General features: G+C 36.5%; 1 protein-coding gene across 1 annotated transcript; it reads right to left on the reverse strand.

Moving 5' to 3' along the window:
- Positions 1-18,549: 18,549 nt before the first annotated feature.
- LOC120067463 lies at positions 18,550-21,817 on the reverse strand. Its single transcript, XM_039019021.1, has 4 exons — positions 21,377-21,817; positions 19,439-19,511; positions 18,680-18,839; positions 18,550-18,598 (listed from the first exon to the last, which is right to left on the reverse strand). The coding sequence occupies exons 1-4, from the start codon at positions 21,815-21,817 to the stop codon at positions 18,550-18,552; spliced, it is 723 nt and encodes a 240-aa protein (XP_038874949.1).
- Positions 21,818-22,866: the final 1,049 nt, after the last annotated feature.

Here is a 22,866-nt window from a genome sequence, read left to right on the forward strand (position 1 = left end):
CAACTTCAAGTTTCTGTTATAGAAGAACTTGTTAGTTTGCTTGACTAACTAACAGCTGGAAAATACAAACAAACTCAAACAGAATCATAACTGTTGTAACAAATAAATTGTTATAACAGAATGTAACAGATAAATTGCTATGAATAATAAACAGAATGTAACTGTTTTACTGTTGATAACATCGAAGAGAAACATTATAATCTTTAACATTGTTGTTGCGGCCTGTTGGATAATCTAGAATGAAAGAAACAATCGTACCTTTAACAAGAAATACAACAGTAATCATAATTTTTTAGAAACCATTTGCTCCACGATCGATTATTGGTCTTATCACTCTAAGCTTTTAAGGGTGGCCTATCATCTATTTCTCTCAATTTGGCTGCTTTTATGTAATTTTCAGTTTCCCTTACCTTTGTGCTTCCCTCTAGCCCTAATGATTCTTTATAAAACATGCAACGGAAGAGAACAAGATCATTAAGCATTCTAATTCCTCAATTTTGACCTCAAAATAAGCATGTTCATAGAGAATTAAGAGGGTTTCAACACATGCCTTTGAAGAAGCTCTTCTTTGACGAAATTCAGCTGCAATCTTCTCCAATTCATGTCGTGGACCCCCACTATATCTCTACTATTCTCTAGAAGCCTTAGATTGAGTTGTGAGACTCAAAACAAGCTTGAACTTAGGGAAATTAGATTAGAGGTTTTCTAGTTTTTTAGTTTGTTAAAGAACAACTTCTTCAACCTTCAAAAACTCAGCAATTCAGCAATTGCATCTCCTTTTCCACTCAGTCAAAAGTGGTTTTATTTCATGACTCTCATGCAAACTGATCATTTGAAGTGATTCCAACTACTCTTTAAACTTGGTGGTGAAATTATGTGTAAAGAGATGACTAACCTTCTTGCTTGAAAGTGAGAAAATCCCACATCCCTTTTGATTTTGAAATTGATTTTCAAAATCAAAACTTTTTCCAATTTTAATTCTTTAATTAAAATTATCATTTCATTAATTTTACAAAATTAATTCAATAATCAAATTTTCTAATAAAATTAATAGTTAATAATTAATTCTATTAATTTAATATCAAATATTAAATTAATTTGTCACCAATTCCATTACCATGAATTCCTATTCATGAAATTAATATTTAAGTCATATTTATATATTAACCGATTCTCCATTTATGTTTATGTCCAAAATTTAAACGTGTAATTATATCACATTTTACTCTCTTAATTTAAATTTGAATGTTTCAAATCAATTTATCACTATATTCTGAGGCTAATCCGTTTGTGAGCTAGTAGGAGGACCTAATGAACCTAGAGTGCATGGGCTCCAACGATCCGAGATTAATTGGTTAAACTGTTTGCACCGAATTAACCCCTATTCATTAACTATCGAGTGACTCCACTAAAGCTCAGTAGTTATATTCCTCTCACTGTAGATATAATGTGTCCACTCAATATAACCATAATTAGTAAGTTAGCCTTCACAAGTTGTTTGTAATAACAGCTGGGTCAAAATTTGTTTTACCCCCGAGATTACCTCTTGTTCCTTAAGTCCCACTGATCTTCTAATGAAAAATTTGTTTGTGATCTAATCAACAAACAGAATCCCTCTCAGATACCAATGAGAGGGTGGGGCTTATGTTCAAGACCCAGAGTCAGCACTTAAGGGGACAACCTCTCTATTATCCCGAAAAGCGGGTAAGAGTGAATTTCGTCTTGCACCCAATGTCCCCAGTTATCTACCTGGTCTTATCCCTGAAATAGAAGGCCTATTGAGTTGGCGTTGTTGAGCCAGCTGATGACTAAAATTAGGAAGAACGTAATATGCGATGTATGTCATTAGCTATGCGTTGGTTCTCATGCGTCGGTGGTCATGCATTGGAATGGGAAATATGCATTGATCTCATATGCAATGACCATGTGTTCCTGTCACAAGTTTTCTTGCACTCTCACCAAGTATAATGGGAACGCAAGTTTCTCGGGTGATCTGAGGTCGAACTCAGGGACTTGTAACTAAATGATGTGTTTGCGGCAGATAAATAAAAGAATGATGGGGGTTATAAGCTAAGCACTACTCCTACTCCTAACTTACAGACAAAGCAGTGGGAATATGACTGAGAGGTAGAGACACGAAAACTGTTGATGCGTAGTAAAATGTATGGAAAAATAGATGAAAAGGTGAGGATGTTTTCACTGCAACACTGAGCTTGACCACAAGGGCAATCCCAGCCAATGCAAGTTTTGCGATTATGCTACACACACTTGTGCCTAATTCTAGGACGCATGTGATGTATATGTGATAGTGTCGAGAAGCCTATTTCTAAGCCTCCATAACCCCCACATGCTCTCACACATGAGCGAGATGATCACATACCACCGTATCCTACTTCTAGACGCATGTAATATCCTATCCGTAGGGTGTATATACTGTGTAGTAGCAAACAGATGTTATTCCTAAGTTCCTCATTCTTGCTTATGCGATCCAATCCGCTCTCTCGAGTCTTAGATTTGGTTTTTAGACTACTTTCCCAAGTATGCCTAAATGATGAATGATGCGCTTATAAGACAAGGTAATCGCATAAACCTGGTTGACGTAAGATTATTCCTATCTCTAGTGAATACTTGCTTACATTGCTTAATGCGACCAACCATTTACCCTCCCGGATAGTTAGTTGTTGCTAACTTTACTCATAGACAAGCATTGCTACAGCTTCACACTAAGCAAATAATATTTTCTCACAACACTCATGCAACGCGCACCTCCCGGTGGTTTGCTACATGCTTCATATTTCTATGCTGCATGATTAAGTATGTGATACTCTAACAATCTCACTAAGTGATGCAATGAAAGTTAAGGATGCTAAGTAAATGAAGATGGAGATGGAGTCAACGGAAAATATAAAAATGCATTGATCACAAAATGTATTAATTCCTTAAGCCAAAATGTAATACAATACAAATAAAGAAGAGAAATGGAGGGCCAACTGGAAGCCATGTCTTGCTCTAAAAAAGATGTGTGTCAAGGCTACCAGTGGTGCCATGGATGTGCGGTGGAGTCGACTCTCTCAAGCTTTGACTCCGATGAAGGCTCCGATCGTCACTTGGAATGATTGGAGGGGATGAATAACTCTCAAGCTATCTTCTCACGCTTTCGTCTGGATCATAAGGATCCACCCTAAGGCAGAGAACTTCAGGCGGAAAACCCTGGATGATTTGAAATTCCACTCAATGGCTTCTATTTATAGAACTTGATCGCCGACATCATTAATGGACCTGTTCTGAATCTCACTCACGGCGCGATGGTCCTTTTCTGAATCTCTGCTGCTAACGGCGTGGTAGGTAAAATGTCAACATCATCTTTTTGATATTCCCAATGTATGCGTTCAAGTTTTCATTCCACCAACCTTGCGTTCACACTTCTATTATGGTTATCATTATGTAACCGCAATCTCTCTGCAATGATCGCATATGGTTGATGGCCACAACATCCATGCGATGGACGCATGCGGTAGATGGGTGCAATATCCATGTGTCGAGCGTATGTGATCACGCATGCGATCGTCTCCACGATAACCTGGATCCTGCGGTTGCTACAAAAATAAACAATTGAACGCATAGTAACGCATAATAGTGGGTTAGTTGAGATTCATAATGTCGATCGATGCGAATTCATTTTCTCATGAATTCCTAACATAATTGCCGCATATTCTACTTAACAGCCCTCATAATTCTAAATAAAATGCCTATAATGACATGCATTTCTTCCCGTTATCACCAGCCCATACCCATGCAAATCTAAGTATAATCCTGAATAAACAGAAGCTCATAGTTAGCTCAAGATTAAGGTTAAGTTACCTAGGTCATCGTTTTGAAATAGTCAGTCTTAAATAATATACAACGTTATAAAGTAAGAGTAACTTATTTCTTGGTCAAATATTATGTAAACTTATTGCACAGGACGACCCTACTCCTCATGTGACCACATGAACGAATCAGGATCGCTTCGTTTGTAGCACTTTACAACTGCTTGTAACAACTATAGAGTAGGCTGCATCCGATAGTGTTACCAAAATAAGGCACTCAACCTTATTCGTATACTATACATCATTTTGACTATTTACTCGAACCTCATCCATTCTCATGTCTCCACATAAAATTCAAGTACTCATGTAATAGTAATGGATATTTTAGTTTATTGTATTTATTTCTAAAATGAAATAAGCAATTCATCTATTTGATAACAACTTTATCGATTCACAGAATAAGTTTATTGTTTACAAACCACGAGTTTTAGGACATAAAACCCAATATGTACCTAGTCGACGAAATTTGTCACCTAATTTCAGACCAAATAACTTAACCGTTCCTACATAATTTTTTCAGTAGTGGCAGCACGGGTCAAATTCAGAGAACCGAAGAGTTTCCAAATTAAATGGTTTACATTTCAAGGTAATCGAAGGCGGAGGTTGTGAAATTGATTGATTGATTGCAATAAAATTTAAATAGCATAAAAGTAAACATAAAAAAGTAAAAATTGAGATAAATATGTGAAGAGAACCTAGCTTGGTTATTACCAAAATTTCTCTATTCAATATACTCGATCATCAAATTCTCATTATCGGAAATAAATATTTACTTACACCTAACCAAACTAATTAGAAAAGCCAATTAATCGTCCTAATCAACTAAATAGTCCAAACTAAATTAATGAAAATATTTCAAATTCAAGTTTTCCCCAATTGAATTAAGGTCTAGGACAAAGTTAAGTTGAATATTTAATTTTCAATTGCCTAATTATATATTTATTCAATTCAATCCTAGGTTGGTTAGAACAATGCTAATTGCATTCATTCACAAGCTACCCTAACCTATCGCTTTTTAGTGATCAACGTAAGATTGAATGTCATGTTTACATGGGGGAATGAAAAATGTTGTAATATGGGTTAATTCCTTGGACCATCAATCGAAATGGACCTCAATTGTAAACTAGTGCGATTGCGATTGTTGGTGTTTACACATCTAATTTTCCAAAAGCAATATAATTGTGATTGAGCCTATTATTTCAAATCATTAATTCCAAGGTGGAACAAAAGTGACAAAACTACCCTCATCACGCCATTCCTGATTGACAACATCGAACACGGTCATTCACCATCATTTTAAATAATTTGTCGACCATTTTAGCCCACTATTATTTACTTCCTCACGATTCATCTTTCAATCATTTATTGGCTCGTTCTCATTTAAGTGTAACACATTCTGCCTTTTACTTCGACTTTTTACTTCATATCGACTGACAATCATCTTCGATTAACTGTTCATAACACATACAACTAGGGCTTCGAGGAATATATACATCCAAATTCCCAATGTTGTTCGAAACTGAAACATGCATGTTTAGCGTCATTACTTTTCAGGTAGTACGAAGCCACCAGTAATCTAGTCACACTATTTTATTTAGTATTACATTTTCTCATCGGTAGTCATATAGACTCTATTTGATTTTTTATTTCTTCTGTTTATACTTATCGATGAAGAAATCAACTTCCTTATCGTCTATCAGTATGGTTGTCTACTATACTGACGATCATGTCAATTAGGTCATATAGCTGTAAGTCGGTATGAAGAAGGAGATATCAATAAGTCGATAATAGTTAATCGGTATCAGTAAAACTTTAATATAGTCGGTATCGATAAATGCAGTAAAGTTAGTGAAGTGTGTTGTTTGCTAACTAAATTTCCATGGAAATCAAAATTTTTAGATAAGCAATGGCACAACCTCGTTACAAGATTCCTCGAGAAGAATGGTTTTCAATAGAGTATACTAGCCTATCCCATATCAAGAATGCAAATGTTATTAAGTGGAAGCTGAGTCATACGTAGCTTGAAGATTTCACGAAAAAAGTATTTGGACAGTATGTTGACTTACATCATTTTGAGTAATGGTGTAGTTCATGAGGCCTTACTGTGGTAGGTCATTATTGGCCGAGAAGATTGCATTATGTTCAACATAAGAGGAACCATTCTGACTTTTAAGACGACAAAGTTCCATTTGATGACAGGGTTATGGCCTTCCATATATGTAGTACCCTGACCAACAACTAAAGAAAATCATTTGAAGGATAAGTACTTCCCCGGTCGAAACATACTTACCGTTTTTCATTTGAGAAAGTTGTATCTGAAGTTAGAGTTTGAGATCGACGAGGATATTGTTAATGTCTCACCTTTTTACTACACTAAACTTACAATGATGGGAAAAGACAAGTATACTTCTATTGATACAACATTGTTCGTTGATGTTGAGGATGTCTGTCATTTAAATAACATGGATTAGGGGACTATCTTATGGGAAAGAACACTAGGAGGTTTACATAGAGCACTTGTTGGGAAATCGAGTATTTACTGGGACAATAGTTCAACTAACCCATCCTATATCATAAAATTCAGCCTTCCCGGGTTTCCACTTACCCTACAGGTACATCCACGACTATTATGTTTCGTCTTCAATTGATCAAATTCATTATCATATTGTTGGATATATATTTGAACAGGTTTATCTATACGAAACACTATCAACAATTGATAGAGTCACTACGAAGAAGATAAGTAAAACGCCATTCCTCGTATTATGAGATGGACCTGCGTTTGATCTGCACCACAAACCATGCTTCAAGAGAAGGTGTTTAAGTGTGCATTGGTTAGTTTGTTACTCAACATAAATTCATTTCACTATCATATTCTAGTACTTACACTTCAATTTTCAGGATAACAGACTATTTTTACGAATGTCATACACATTTTCGATCAAGACCGAATGTATGTAGCTATGCCAGTGCAAGAAAGGCATTTGTGTATGCCTAAAGAATCGTCTAATATACAGTGTAGCCACCGCAATGTGTTGTATCTCAATTTATTCCTCCTGATCCTCTTGTTTCTTACATAATACAGTCGATGTTGATGTAGATTTACAAGACCAATGCACAGATGACCCCCTATATAACATTGCCATTGTGCCTTCTTTTATGCCAGCAAGTAGTAGTGGCATGGGTAGCCATCTACAGGGCGGGTATTATTAGTGTCTACCTCTAGCAATAATAGGTTCACCGCTATAGAGTATCACCTTAGTATTATCAGTGACAGGTAAGATGAGATGAATGATAAGATGAATGCTATTATGAGCATGATGTCAGATATGTTCGGTGGCATGTGGTCGATATAAGAATTTATTAACTCGATCTCAAAGGTAACCTTAATACCTATATCTTTGAATGTTAAAATATGAATACATTATTTCCTATTAATAAGGACCTAATATGTGTCATTGTTGTAACTAGGTTGATGAATTCTTCCGTGATAGCCATAATCCTCAACGTGCCAATCCCCATACGATCCGACTCCACATGAAGCATCTCAAACCCTAAGACCTTCTTGAAGATATTTTTCAGCTTCGTAATGCCTCTAGTCCGTCATGTTTTAGTGAAGAATTTGATCCATAGTTACAACCTTCTCTTCATTCGTCCATCAATACAAGTGTACAGTCCATTCTCCCACCCATAGAAGAACCTTCTACCTCAAATGACTCTCAATCCATCTCACATGGTAATCCCACTCTTTCACAAAAACTTGACAACAATTCACAAGTTGGATGTGATCCAATCCACTTTGTTCACAATAAAAATTGAACCCCAGATTCTGATGCTCAACCTCTGCCACCTACACCTACGACTGAATCAAGTAGGCTTGGATTACATCAAGAAGATTGTCCTTATGTGTCGAGACTAGAATCGAATGTTAGTGCAACAATGTTTGAATCACAACCATCACATGTCATTGACTCACTCTAAATATTAGACACTACAAACTGCCTTTCTACTGCTACACAATGCCAACAACCCTATGGCCTCACAGTAGGACCTGAAGTTCAAATAAATGAATCAAATGATGATGAACTTCATAATTTTTCGGAAGAATAAGTGTCGTCCTCTATGAAATCGCTAGAAACAGTACCCATGGCAACAATAGTACCAATCGAAAAATATGTAGTTCCGTTCGAAAATACTAAATGCATATCCTCCCTTCCCTTAGATACAATGTTTGAGCTTGCCCCAGATGTTTCTAAACCCCAACACACACATTCGATTGAGCCTGTGGCTACTTAAGAGACGAAAATTCAATCCAAAGATATGGCATGCGATGTAACTATTTTTGTTATTTCAATTATAGTTCTTTCAATCATACTTTTTGGTCATGTTGAGCAGTATTCTTTCAGTTTATGAATATTGTCTCACTCATATTATATTTATAGGTGCCAGTGCCTAGAAAAGTACAAGAATGACTAAGCAACGTAAAGTATACATACCTCCTGTGAAGCCGACGAAGGAGAAGGAACCTGTATTGTCTTCGAGTCAAACCTCTACTCGAAGACAACGTCTATACCATTCGTCCCACCCAAGGTAATAAATGGATTAAGTTACATTTAGTTAATTATTTCCTGCCAAGGCAATGTTTCATATTTGACCTTTGAAATCAATTATTATAATTGTTCATCTTAGGTTATTCACAAAGGACCATCTACGAAATAGGATGACCAATGTAAGAAAACTAATTTAACATCTCGAGTTATAGTTAAAATTCAATTAAATTCTTAAATTATTGAATTTTTTATGTCCTTTAATTTTGATTTTTTTTCTGAGGCCAAAATTTGGACAATTGACTTATTTTGGATTGGTTCGATCTTAATTTTGAATTTATGTTGGAGAAGATTTAAATTTTGGGGTTAAATTAAATCTTGAAATTTATTTTTCAGTGATACTTATTAGAATTTGAAATTTTGAGTTATTGGGAGATAATTGCAATTTAAATTTTGAAGAATTAATGTTAAATTGGGTTTAGAAAGAGTTATGAAATATATATAAGTATATATGTTTGAAATTAGAATCCAAATAGATTTGGGTATTAAGAAAAGAGAGGGAAATCTTTTTTTTATATATATACTTGGGGTTTTGAAGTTAATAAGGAATGGGGAAAGTTGTATGTTTATATATTTATATTGGAGTTCAGGGTATTGAAAAGGAAACAAGTTGTATATATATATATATATATATATATATATATCCAAATCTTACTAAAATGAGAAAAAGAAAAAAAGATATATATATTGGGTGAACTCGTTAAGTGTGAAAGTAAAGAAAAAAAAATGAACTCCCAACGGTTGGATGGGAGTGGCCAGATCGCCGACTCAATAAGCTTACCATTTTAGAGATTCGTCTGATTGGGGAGCTAGGAACACAGCTACACAAGAAGAAATGCACTCATTCCCTAAGGTCGGAGTAAGTAAATAAATTGCTCCCTTAAGGGCTGATTTTAGGGCTTGAACAATGTAGCGTCACACCCGTCTCCTGGCCTAAGAGGTGCCTAGTCATAGTTGGACTATGATCTATTGTTCATTAGAGAGATCAGTGGTACTTAAGGAGATAGATGTAACTACAAGGGGAAAATGGTAATTTTGGCCCAGCTGTACTTACAAGCATTTGTGAAGGGTCATTGTACTATGATTGGTTATATCCCATGGATATAGAAATATATCTGTAGTGCGAAGAGTGTAACTATCGGTCTTTAGTGTAGTGCCCAACAATTAACGGATGGTGAATAATTTAATTAAAGAGTTTAATTAATTATTCACGAACCGTTGGAGCTTCAAGTTACAGGTCAATGAGGTATCCTCGGTAACTCACTGGGATTTAATGAGGATCAAGTTTTGGATTAATTTGAATTGTTCAAATTAATTAAGTGAATTAATTATATGTGATATAATTAAGTTTATTTAATTATATATGATATAATTACTATAATGTATTTGGTACATTATAATATAAAGTATTTGTAAGAGGAGTTAAATGATTCAAATGTTAACTATATGAATTAGATTTATATATTTAAAATTTAGTGTAAATGTGATTTATATTAAATGTCATTAGTGAGAGAAAAGAAACTATAGGTTATATATTGTATAGGATATGATATTAAACAATATGTTATATGTTGTATATGATATAACATGTGATTACATGAATATATAATAAATTGGTTATTATATATTTATAATTTTAATTATGAATTAGAATTATTTATTAATTATTTTAGTATTAAATAATTTTATTATTTAATTTTAAATTAATTATGGGGTAGGAGTTACAACTCCCCCCTCCCCCATATTTCTCTCCACCTCATATGTGGTTTAGTGGCAAAAACAAGGGATCTCCATCTTCTTCCTACTAAACAAAGAAGAATGTGAGTGAAAAAAAAAATATAGAGTTCAACATAGAATCCTTTTTCCTCTCTCAGAGAAATTTTTTCTTCTTCCCTGGGTCCATCATCCAGAGGATATCAAGGTTTCCAAGTCATAATGTCATTTGGGATTCCAAGGGATTTACCAGTGAAGAAAATTCTTCAAAGGTAGGTTTGAAAACCCTAACTCGTTTCTTTTAATTTAGCATGTTGTATATTTTTACAAATGCATGATCTTTTCTATCTTCTTTGTAAAATTGTTTTCCAAAAAGAATTGGGATTTGGGATGATCCCGCTTCCGCTCAAGGTCTCCTCATAGGGGTTCGTTCAATAGTATCGTGTAACTCGGTTCTTGTATTCTACCACTCGTAGATTTTCTATTTCATGATGTTCTTCTAAGAGGTCTAGATTTAGACAATGTGCCTCATCATTGTCACCTAGATCGAATTGTTCAACCCAAGGGGAAGAAATCCCGATCTCAGCCGAAACCATGGCTTATACGCTAAAGGAAAGCGGAAAAAGAGTCTCACCCATTGAAGTTTCTGATGTCATCCGGTAGGCCGACAATACGTTCGATAGCTCTTCAGGTCACAACCACTTTAACTCTTCCAACTTTGCCTTAAGATTTCGCTTAATGATCGTATTGACAACTTCAACCTATCCATTAGCTTATGGAATGGCTGGAGATGAAAAATAATGTTTGATCCCGAGGTTATTACAAGATTAATGAAATGTCGCATTGTCAAATCGACGACCATTGTTAGTAATCAGGACATGTTGTATACCGAATCAACATATGATATTCTTCCAAATGAAGTTAGTTATTTTTCGCTCGATAATTGTTGCTAGAGCTTTGGCCTATGCCCATTTGGTTAAGTAATCGAACAACAACAGTGAACTTGGTTTGGTCCATTTAAGTCGATACATTTTAGAAGAGAGAGAGAATATCCTCTCTTGTACAGTCTTCCATTTTTTATCACATAGTGAGCATCCTTGTATCTTAACCGTCGAGCTTCAACTTAATATAGAATGTTTTTGGGCAACTAAGTCGTTGAAAGATAAGAATATGCAAGTTGAGTATGAGTGGCTTAGTACTGAAGTACATGGAAAAGGTACTGAAGCTCAGTCTTAGAAATTGAATAGCTCGATACTGAAAGACATGGAAAAGGTATTCAAGCATCTCGATACTGAAGAACACGGAGAAGGTATCTGAGTAGTAATACCTAAGGTATGACGGTTCTTAAACTAAAATCACATGATGAAAGAAAAGTTGTTATTGGTAGTGTCGAGATCACTCCACACCAACTATGGATTGACGTTGAGGAATTGAGTAAAGGTTCTCTCTCAACTAAGGATGCAAATTATGTTTTAGGAAGTGAGCAAAAGGGTTCCTTCCCGGTTAAGTAGTAACGCAGTAAAGAGTGATAAGGAGTGAGCAGAACGACCATTCTAGACTAATAGACTAAGGCATAGTCTAGCAAGATAAAAAAAAGTACTATGTGATGTTTGATTTGGCAACATGTGAAACCTGAAGGGCAAAGGCCGATAGGATTACTCAATCCACTACTGGTACTTGAGTAGAAGTCGGAAGCCACGTAGGTAAACATAGGCTTTTCACTATAAATAGAATGTATAGTAGGTTTGCTCAGAGGTTAGTGGCAAACGTGAAATCTATTCTAGTGAATTCAGAGGAAATGGTGTAATCTAGAGGAAGTCCTAGTCAGATTAATCTTGAGAGAAGGGAAAAAATGAGCAACAGTGAGCTCGAAATGTACCAGGGGTACGTTGAGTATAAAAAATAAGGAACAAAATGGTCAGTAGAAGACAAAAAGAAAAAGGTCCAGATCTGCTGATGTTCCAGGTAATAGCTCGAAGTTTGAATTGTGACTGAGCTAGGGACTAGTACAGTTAAGAAAACCTTATGTATACAGTATGGTAACCCATAGTTGGGGAATGTTACAGCAGAAAGAATGTTTTCTCCTAAGTATGGATAGAAAGGAAATTCTAAGAAGAGTGCCCTCAGTTAGGTTGAGAAGTCTAGTTGACCTAAACATTGATTTTACAGCTAGAAATTAATTCAAAGGTGTGACAACTGGAAAAGAATGTTTCAGTGGTATTGCTGGAAAATGGAAAAGGACCACTCTAATAATAAATGAGTACTATAACTCAGTGAGAATGGAAGAGTCACCAGAGAATGTGACAAATACAGTGAACTATGATGACCAAGTTGTTCATACATACTAGTATTATTTACCATGAACAAAGTTAATATTAGAGTAGCGCAGCGAAAGCATAGTAAAAAAAAAAAAAAAAAAAAAAAAAAAGAGAAAACAATAAAGAAAACAAGAAGGTTGTAAAGTTTACGACCAAAGGATGTTATGAAACTCTAGTTATAAATAAGTCCGAGCAAATTTTGAGGACGAAATTTCTTTTAAAAGGGAGGTGAATGTAAACCCTGAATTCTAAATTTCCTAGACAAGTACGTTTAGCCAAAGAAATGATATATTAAATATCTAATAAGTAAAAATCCATGTTATTTATAGGAGTTGTGGAGAAAGGAAAAGAAAAACATATTAAATAGGGAAGCTCACTTATTGGCTTGGGCCAGAGGCATTAATTATGGGGTGACATTGCGGTTAATCCTTGAACTCGGGAGGTGACAGGAAGATTAAAAGGAGAAAGAACTTCGAAAGCTTGGTTTCGGCAATCTACATGAGGAAATTTAGTAAAATCAGTGCCATTTGAAAGCTAGAAGAATCTAGTTTTTGAAGTTGCCTTGCTAGAGAAAGATTGCAGGAGAAGAAAAACAAAAAGTGAGGAATTTGTAGAAGAGGCAGAATCTTAGATTAATCAGGGCCTGAGGTGAAGATTGGAAGCTCTAGGCCAAACCATAAAGATATTCAGTTGAAATTTTAAGATAAGAAAGTTAACTAAATTCTAAACACGTTTGTAGAAGAAAGTCTCTTGAAAAGAGTTCAAAATTTTGAGTTATGATTTTTGAAATTGAAACAGAGAATCTGTATAGAAGAAGATAGCTGCTTGGGAAGAACAAGCAAACAGCTCACCGTGAAGAGCGAGAGAGAGATATGGAGGATGAGGATCTCACTCAGGATGACAATCTCGCTAATTTTATGATGAGGATCTCGCTCAAGAAGAAAATCTCGCTAGAAATTGAGCTAAATCTCACTGGTAAGGTGAGTATCGCTAGGATGAAAGTTTGCTAGGAAAAGCTTGATCTCGCTCATGATAAGGATCTCACTCATGAGGAACTCGCTCATGAAGGATGAATTCATTCATAATGATTATCTCGCTAGCAATGCTATCTTTGTTGATGAAAGTTCCATTAGTAAATGAACTGTTTGAGTCATTTTGCTAAGAATTCTAAGAAATTGAACCGGGAATTATGTCCTTTCAAGCCAAGAAGAGCTAGGAGAGGCGTATAACCCATTAAGAGCCTCGACGAGCTGTGAGTGACTATGTGATGATTTAATATTTTAATGATTTAGAAACTATGATTTCTTTGAAGTTATTCCTCATGCTAAGTGTTTAAATAAAGTACCAAGCAACGTATGTTTGAAGTTATTTCTTATGTTAAGTAAAGCATGTTTTCCATGGAAATTGACATGATTTAAATATGTTATCTTGTCCAAATACTTTCAGCATGTTTTATAACTCCATTTTTATGAAGAACTAGTATGATGGATGAACTAGTATGATGATTTGAGCACTAAGCCTTAGTGTTCAACGAAATGTTTATGATTAGTTATATGACGGATACTAAAAGACAACGAGAAAGTATCCTAGATAAGTACCTAAGGATACTGAAGGACAGTGAGAAAGTATCCTAGTTCAGTACCTAAGGTATGACGGTACTCAGTTATAAGCACGTGCACATAGGTAATACGACGTCGAGGGATTGAGCAAAAGGGTTCTCCCCGACTAAGGTTGACATTGAGGGTTAGAACTAGTGGTTCACTCTCAACTAAGGATAAAGGCAGTCATATCTTCTCCTAGGCAAGAAGGATAGTTTGGAATTGCTAATGCTTAGGAATGTTTATCAACGCATGATGTTACTATGAGTTTCCAAGTATGTTTTCCATATCTAACACATGCTAATAGTTTTTACAAGCTAGTTCAACACGATTTAAGCCAACTTATTTTATAAAGTATGAACATGCGTTAGGGTTAAAACTAAGGTTGGGTGAAGCTTGATGTACTATGTTTATATACCTAAGATTTCCAAAGTACATGCGTTGATATTTATAAACACAATGAAGAGGAGTAGTGAAGGTAAGAAAGGCATCTGAATAAATGTACCTAAAGTGTTGACGGTACATAGAAATCTCCACGTACACGTAGGTAGTTTTGAAGAAGAGGTCGAAGTATGGGTCTCCTAGGCCATAAACTAGTAAAGAGAGGCCAAAGCATGGGTCTCATGGCCGATAACAGACGTTGAGAGCTAGAGCGAGGTAAACTCGTTCTTAACTAAGGAATAGTAATGTTTAATGGTGTTTAAGAGTAGTTATCAATACTAATGTTTAGAGGAAGTTGCTTGAGATGCCCATCAATATATTTAAAGAAATTGACGTAGGGATCTCTCCTAGCTATAGTTCAGTATGAAGAGATCGAAGTAGAGGTCGCATTTGACCATGGTTTGGCATTGGGAATCAGAGCAATAAATGTTCATTCTCAGCTAAGATTCAGATTTTAGATACAATGGTTTTAAAGGTTTTATGTACATGTTTGCTTCGTATATTTTAATTCCAGTATTATGTTTTCGAGCTTTCAGTTTAAGCATGAGATTTATGTTTTATTAAGTCACTCATTGGGCTTTTAGTTCACGTTTTCAAATATTTTCCTTTTCAAGTAGCGGTCAGTTCCCAAAGGACTTTTTTGCTGCCGCTCTACCACTCAAAGGAACAGGTTGAAAGAAGTGTATTTAAAGACCTATATTAGTTAGTACACATGTGTCTGTCTAGAGATTAGTATTCTTGATGGGGAGCTAAGTTGTAATATCCATGAATAAACAATGTTGTGAAACCCTGTAATGTAAATTTGTTAAGTTCTTAGTTAATATGTATGTATTCAAGGTTTGAGCAAACTTTAACAGGTAAGATGGGCAGTAAGTGCTAGTAAAAGGGTTGTTAACTGCTGCAGTCACCATTCCATCCAGGTTAGGAGGGTAATCTGGTATAGGGTGTGACACATTATTTGAGGCCCGTAACTTGAACCTTAAGGCATACTCAAGATGCCCTTCTTCTGGTGACAAAAACGTCAATCCAACTCCGCAACCTTTTCTATTGAATGCTCCATCTACATAAAGCTCCCATAAAGGGTTGTTGTAGTTCTTGGTTTCTGGAAGTATTTCTGTTATGCATATCTTCACGTAGTCACCCAGTGAGGCACTTGGTGTTACGACCTGACCCTCTAGAATTCAAGTTATGCTATCACTAAATACATGCATGCATGGAAATTAAAACGACACCCTTTTATGGTGAAATAAATTCAAAATAAATAAGGTAAATTTAAAAGTCCTTCATTAAATTCAAATATTAAAAACAAAGAATAGGGTACCCATAAATCATAAATGATAATAAATAAGTCTAAAAAGAATTTTTAATAGTAAGTTTCAAACATCAAAACTGAAAGTTGAAAAAACATGAAAAGAAATCTAAATCTCATAAGCGGAAGCATAAAACTGATCCCAGTGGCTCGATCACGAATTTCTCTTGTCAATTGCGGTTTATCTCTACCTTTACCTGAAACAACAACATGAGAAAGGATATAAAATACTCAGTAAATAAACTCACTACTGGGGTCAGGCTAGGCATCTATGTCCTCTAGATGCCTACCTCTGATGGAACATATAAACTGCTCTAGTTCTCATGGGACACATACAAACATGAAAAACTATTTTCTATCCTACTGTAGTTAAATATGCCCAAACCTATAGTAAGTCCCATACGATCCACAACCTCTGGTGAATCTCGAAGGAAACATAACCTCTGGTGAATCCCAAAGGGAAACACAACCCCTGGTGAATCCCAAAGGAAACACAACTCCTGGTAAATCCCAGAGAAAACACAACCCTTGGTGAATCCCGAAGGAAACGCAACCTCTGGTGAATCCCAAAAGAAACACAACCCCTGGTGAATCCCGAAGGAAACATAATCTTTGTGAATCCCGAAGGAAACACAACATCTAGTGGGCATATAACTAATCAGTAAGGACAATAGTATAGTCTCAACATCATAAGTATCACAACATGGTTCTATAACATACATATACACCTTAACATCATGGCTTTACAACATACATATATGCCTCAATAATATCCTTATATCAAATACAACCTCATGGAGTCAAGTATCATCTCATGCTAGCATGCAATTATCTACGTGCACAAATAAATCTTTCAGATTCTCATACAAGAACGTACATCAGTTTTACTATACTATTCGTGTATCATGCTATTACTTACCTCAAATCGCAAGTCCAAATATTTTCCTCCAAGCAACTACTTGAAACTCAAATTAAACCTACAACATAAACCCAACATTTAATTCACACTAAGGCCCAATTCCACCCATATTCATACAATCAACCCCATAAATAATTTACCTAAAGTGTGGCTTGATCAACGGTCACTTCCAGGCTTTGGCTCCAAAATCTCCATTAAAATCCACAAAAAAAAAACCTCTAATTCTGATGGACAGCGACCTTAAACCTTCACATTACAATAGTTAAGTCATTACTTAATCCAATCATTAGTGGGTGTCCGAAGATCAACCTCAAGAACCACAAATGTTACCAAATTTAATGTTGGAAACGAACTCAAACCCGCTGAACAGCACGTTGCGCACTCCAAACTACTCCAATCTTGGATCTAAATTCCAAATATAACAGGTATCAATAAAAAGAAATCCAAAATTTAATGGGCGAACTAGAAATTTCAAAAGTCAACCAATCTTACACAAAACTTACCAAAAATTGCTGAAATCCGACGAACAGCAACGAAGAAAGGCAGTGACTGACAGAGATCGATGGTTGGACTTGGGCAGTGAGCTAGAAAAGCGGTGAACGAGGCTGGGTTTCCGATCGTGCGAGTCTACAGTTGGAGAGAACTTGAAGCGACGTGGCTGGAGCGGCGGAGGGGCAGATCCAGAGGGCGGGGTTGAGCTTCTATAGCAGTGCGGTGGGAGTGGGTTGGGTCGGCGGCGGCGGAGATGACTCGGATTGATGTCGGGCGAAACGCTGGTGGCTGCAAGCGGCATGGTCACGAGATTGCGTCGATGATAGCTGGAGAAAACTAAAACAAAGGCGCTTGGGTCTCGGGTGGCGTGAGGAAGAAGAAGAAAGAATTTATTTTATATAATAATAATAATAATAGCTTATAAGGAAATAAAATAAACCTTTTATTTTATTCTTTTTCTTATTCTAATTTATTTTATTAACTTTCTTTCCTTTCCAAAAAGAAATTAATTCCTACCATTAATTTCCAAATTGAATAATTTCCAAGGTCAATAATTAAATTCCTGCAATTATACTAAAGTCCAAAATTCCAAAAATGCCCTCAAATAATTAAAATTACTGAAATTACATAAATAATTCGAGTAACCTTCGAGCAAATACCACTAAGTCGAGGGCATGCTTCTCTACTTGGGGGTATCTCGTTTCTGTGCCTATTATCAATTTGCTGGTGTAGTATATTGGGGACTGTTAACCTTCTTCCTTTTTTATCAGGACAGAACTAACTGCAGAATCAAACACAACAACGTACAAAAAAGTTTTTCACCTGGCACGAGCTTGGAAAGGAGCAGGACTGAGTTCAAATCATTTTTGAGTTTCTTGAATGCCTAATCACATTCCCCCTTCCACTCAAAGTTAGCTTTTTTCATTAATACTATAAAAAACAAAAGACATTTATCGGTAGTTCGACTTACGAAATGATTAAGAGCTGCTATTTTCCAGTTTAGACTTTGTAGCTATTTCACCGTTTTCGGAGACTCCATCTCTAGTACAACTTGAATTTTGTCTGGATTTGCCTCAATTTCTCTCTAGTTGACCATAAGGCTGAGAAACTTGCCAAAGGCCACTCTGAAAACACACTTTTCTGTGTTCAACTTCATTTGATATCTTCTCAAAATTCCAAAGGCCTCGGCGTGGTCGTCTATATGGCTGCTCGATTTCTTACTTTTAACCAGTATGTCATCCACATATACCTCCATATTCATGCGAATAATCCAAGCAAACATTTTATTCAGTAGGTATGTGGCTCATGCTTTCTTGAGCCCAAACGGCATCACTGTATAACAGTAAAGACCCCGATTGGTGACAAAAGAGGTTTTCTCTTGATCTTGAGGATGCATTCTAATTTTGGTTATACCTTGAGTAATCATCCATGAAGCTCAATAGCTCGTGGTCGACAGTAGCCTTGACGAGTTTATCTATTCTCGGAAGTGGGAAACTATCCTTCAAGCAGGCTTTGTTGAGATCGGTGAAATCAATGCATATTCTCCATTTTCCATTAGCTTTCCAGACGAAAACTACGTAACAACCATTGTGGTAGTGGACCTCTCAGATAAACTTCGTCCATCATAAATTGTCGACCTGCTCACTATTATTTGGTTACGAGCTTGATTAAAAGCCCGTCTTTTTTGGCACATTAGTTTGTAGCTTAGATCAATATTAAGTTGGTGCACCATTACTTGCGAGTCCACCCTCGGCATGTCATCTAAAGACCAGACAAATACATCTACGTTGTATCTTAGAAAATCTATAATAGCTTCCTTCTCACTGACTTCTAGCCTTGTCCCGATGCTAAGTCTTTGAGTGTCAGATAGTAATGGAATAGATTGTAATGGCTTAGCCGGCTCACCTTGGAGTCTGGGCTCAATTGATAGTTGGAGATTGGTAACGTCTGAAGAATCTCTTACCGAAGAGTTCCATGAGCGCGTTCGGATCGCTCCGATCTCACCGTGATCGAAATACAACAATATACATTCAAACGCATAGTTATGCAAACAAATCTTAATTAACGACATGCTATGAACAACAAAATAACAAGGGAATGAGTTGCCATACCAGTTGAAGACAATCTTCAATCTTCAGAACTCAATGCAGCAGAACCCTCAAAGCAATCTACCAACATCCAAAGTAGTGTCAACTACAGCAGCACGACCAACCGCATGAACACGAACGCCGCGGGGACGATACCACTAGAAAAGAGCCCCGGATATTCTCAGAGTGAAAACCCAAAGCGTGGTCTTTGGTGGATTTGGTAGAGGAAGGAGGAAGCATGGATTGTGTAGGCGATAAGCAAGTGGGAGGGAAAAAGACACTACCGCATAGCAAAATGCTTATCGTTTAAGAGAAGTTACACGATCGTGTAGATTTTACTAAACGATCGTTTAGGAAAAGGTATATGATCGTTTAGCAAAATCGGCACACTCTACGATCGTTTAGACAAGCTATGCGATTGTGTAGAAAATAGTGTGCAATCATTTAGGCGCGAGGTGGACGATCGTTTAGGCGAGAGGTGCTATCGTATAGGCTCTCGAAATGCTTAAGAGATCTCTTAGGATTCTACCAACGCACGCTCACTCTTTCTTTTGGAGAATTGAACAAACTATTCAAAAAAATGAAACAATTTCATTTTTATTTCATCGAATACAATAACCGACTCATTCCCACTAACTATGTCCAAACGTGATTTTTTGATTAATTATCATATAATTAACCAATTAATTAATAATAAATATAATCATATTATATTTTTGTCCTATAGTTTGATATCACATATCTACTATAGTATTTTCTCCTCTACTTAATATAAATCATATTTATATCAATTTCCTCCAAAATAATGTATCTCATATATTTAGCCAATTATATCATATATAATTAATCAGTCCAATTATATCATATATAATCAAAATTCCTCTTGTCAATTTGAACATTTCAAATTAACCCAAACACTGGTTCTTAACTTTATCCAAGCTACCTAGGGGACCTGTGACTTGAAGCTCCAACGGTTCATGACTAACTAAACTCTTTAGCCACGAGATCCACCATCTGTTAACTGTCAGGCATTCCACTAAAGACCAACAGCTAAACTCTTCTTACCACAGATATATTTTTGTGTCCATCAGATATAACCAATCATGAGTACGATGACCCTTCATAGATGCTCGTAAGTACAGCTAAGCCAAATTACCATTTTGCCCCTGTAGTTACATCTCACTCCTTAAGTACCACTGATTCCTCTAATGAACAATACAACATAGTCCAACTATGTGCGAACACCTCTCGAGTCAAGAGAAGGTGTGGCGCCACATCGTTCAAGCCCCGAAATCAGCTCTTAAGGGAGCTATCTATCTACTTACCCCTGCCTTGGGGAAGGAGTTAATTCCATCTTGTGTAGCTGAGTTCCCAGCTCCCAAATCAGATGAATCCCCAAAATGTAGGTTTGAATCAGTGACCTAGCCACTCGTACCTATATAAATCAAAGGACCGCCCTCAATGGTAGGAGTTCCCAACTCACTCAGGATTGAGGTCATGTTACCTATGATCATCCTAGTGAAGTGAAGTCTCTGTCATGAATGGTGTTATATAACGAGACGTTAACACTAGGTTAGGTTTTATACAATCTCTTTATATAGGACGCCCCCGTTCGCATGTCCTCAATATGAATGATCATGATCAGATCATCTGTGATAAGTCACAACACTTGTGACCATTCCACAAAACGGGTCGCATCCGTAGCGTTACCAGGATAAGGTTTTCCTTCTATATCCATATACTACATACCATTTTGGTTATCACTCAAGACATGATCCACTTGTATGTCACCACATGCATGCTTAAGTCACATATAGATAACCAGGGATTTTATGTTTATTGGTTTGTGATAAAGTAAATAAAACAAACAACTAAACAAAAAACAAGATGTGAAGTAAATATAATATATTATACAACACAAGCATTCGTACAAACTGTTTACAAACTACAGGGCACGAGACTTTAGGGCATAAAACCCAACAACGTCATCCAACTCCACCTCACCAACGAACGAGACTCTCACCAAGGGAATTGAGATTTGAGCCTTGACATCAGACTCTTCTATGGCGTGACAAACTTTCTCATTTTCTTTTCTAGCAAGATTGCTAATGACGTGTACCACCTCTACTTTGCCTTGTGGATTTCTCATGGCAATCTTATAGCATTTTCGTGACTTCAATTGTTCCCCTCTCATAATTCCAACTCCACCCAGGGCTAGGAATTTCAACAATTGATGATAGGTGAACGGGACAACTTTCACTTGATGTAGGGATGTTCTTCCTAAGATGACATTGTAGATTGATATGTCGTCTACCACCAAGAACTCCACCATAGCTGTCATATAGGCTATACCTCCGCCAAAGGTGACTGAAAGTTCTATGCCACCTTCTAAGTATACCGTTTGACCACCAAACCTTAACAATGGGGTCACATTTCTTTTCAAATGTTCTCCTCCCAACCTCATGGCATTGAAGGCGTGAAGATATAAGATGTCCGCTAAGCTACCTCCATCCACCAAAATTTGATGTACTTTGATATTTTCTATGGTCGGTAATACTGCTAGGGCGTTATTGTGAGGCTGGTGTAAATTTACCGCTTCTTCCTCAGAAAAACTAATAACTTAATCTACTACAATAGTTGAACATACTTCTTGGACTCTTGGAGATGATGGAAATTCTCGTACTCTATTCTTTCGCTTTCTTCCAAACTCGCCTCCAGCCAGACTGCCCATGATTGTCTTGATTTCTCTAGGCAGAGTCAGTGTGTGGTCTCTTCTACTTCGAGTTGATTTGATTTGATTACCATTTTGGTCTCTGCTCTCTCCCATATATTTCTTCAATTGTCTCTGTTGAATTAAGGTTTCTATGGCCTCTTTGAGGTCAAAACATTATGTGGTGGTGTGGCCATGGTCCCAATGGAAGAGACAGTATTTTTCTCTATTTCTTCGGTGCGATCTAGCTTTCAGCTTTGTAGACCACTTCAACATTTCCTTATCTTGGATCTTCATTAAAATATGCTCCACGAGAACTACCATGGGAATATAATGTTCAAACTTGCAAGGTGGCAAGCCTTTTTGGGCTATTTTTTTCAGTGTTACAGGTCACTCTTCTGTTCTTCTCTTCTTGTTCTCATGATGGTCTTCCTCTTCTTGTCCTCTTGATCTTTGGTGGTCCGAACGAATGGTTTTCACTTACTGACCACCTCTCAAGCAAAGAAGTTCCTCGACGCTCATGTATTTCTACGCCCTAGAAAAAAGTTCGACATAGGTTGTAGCAGCTTTCTTGCCTAAAGACCAGTGGAACTTCTCATCTCTAAGTCCGACTATGATGGCTGTAAAGGCAGCATCGTCAGTATAACCTTCAATCTACAAAGCTTTGCTGTTAAATCTTGCGACATATTCTCTCAATGAATGCTTTCCGTACTTTATGGTGAGCAGATAAGTTGGACGTTTTCTCTGATCCCAACCCATAGGAACTGGTTAATGAACGCTCTTGCTAATTCTCAGAATGAAGC

The sequence above is a fragment of the Benincasa hispida genome, chromosome 12 (genome assembly GCF_009727055.1).
Source record: "Benincasa hispida cultivar B227 chromosome 12, ASM972705v1, whole genome shotgun sequence".
Lineage (NCBI taxonomy): Eukaryota > Viridiplantae > Streptophyta > Magnoliopsida > Cucurbitales > Cucurbitaceae > Benincasa > Benincasa hispida.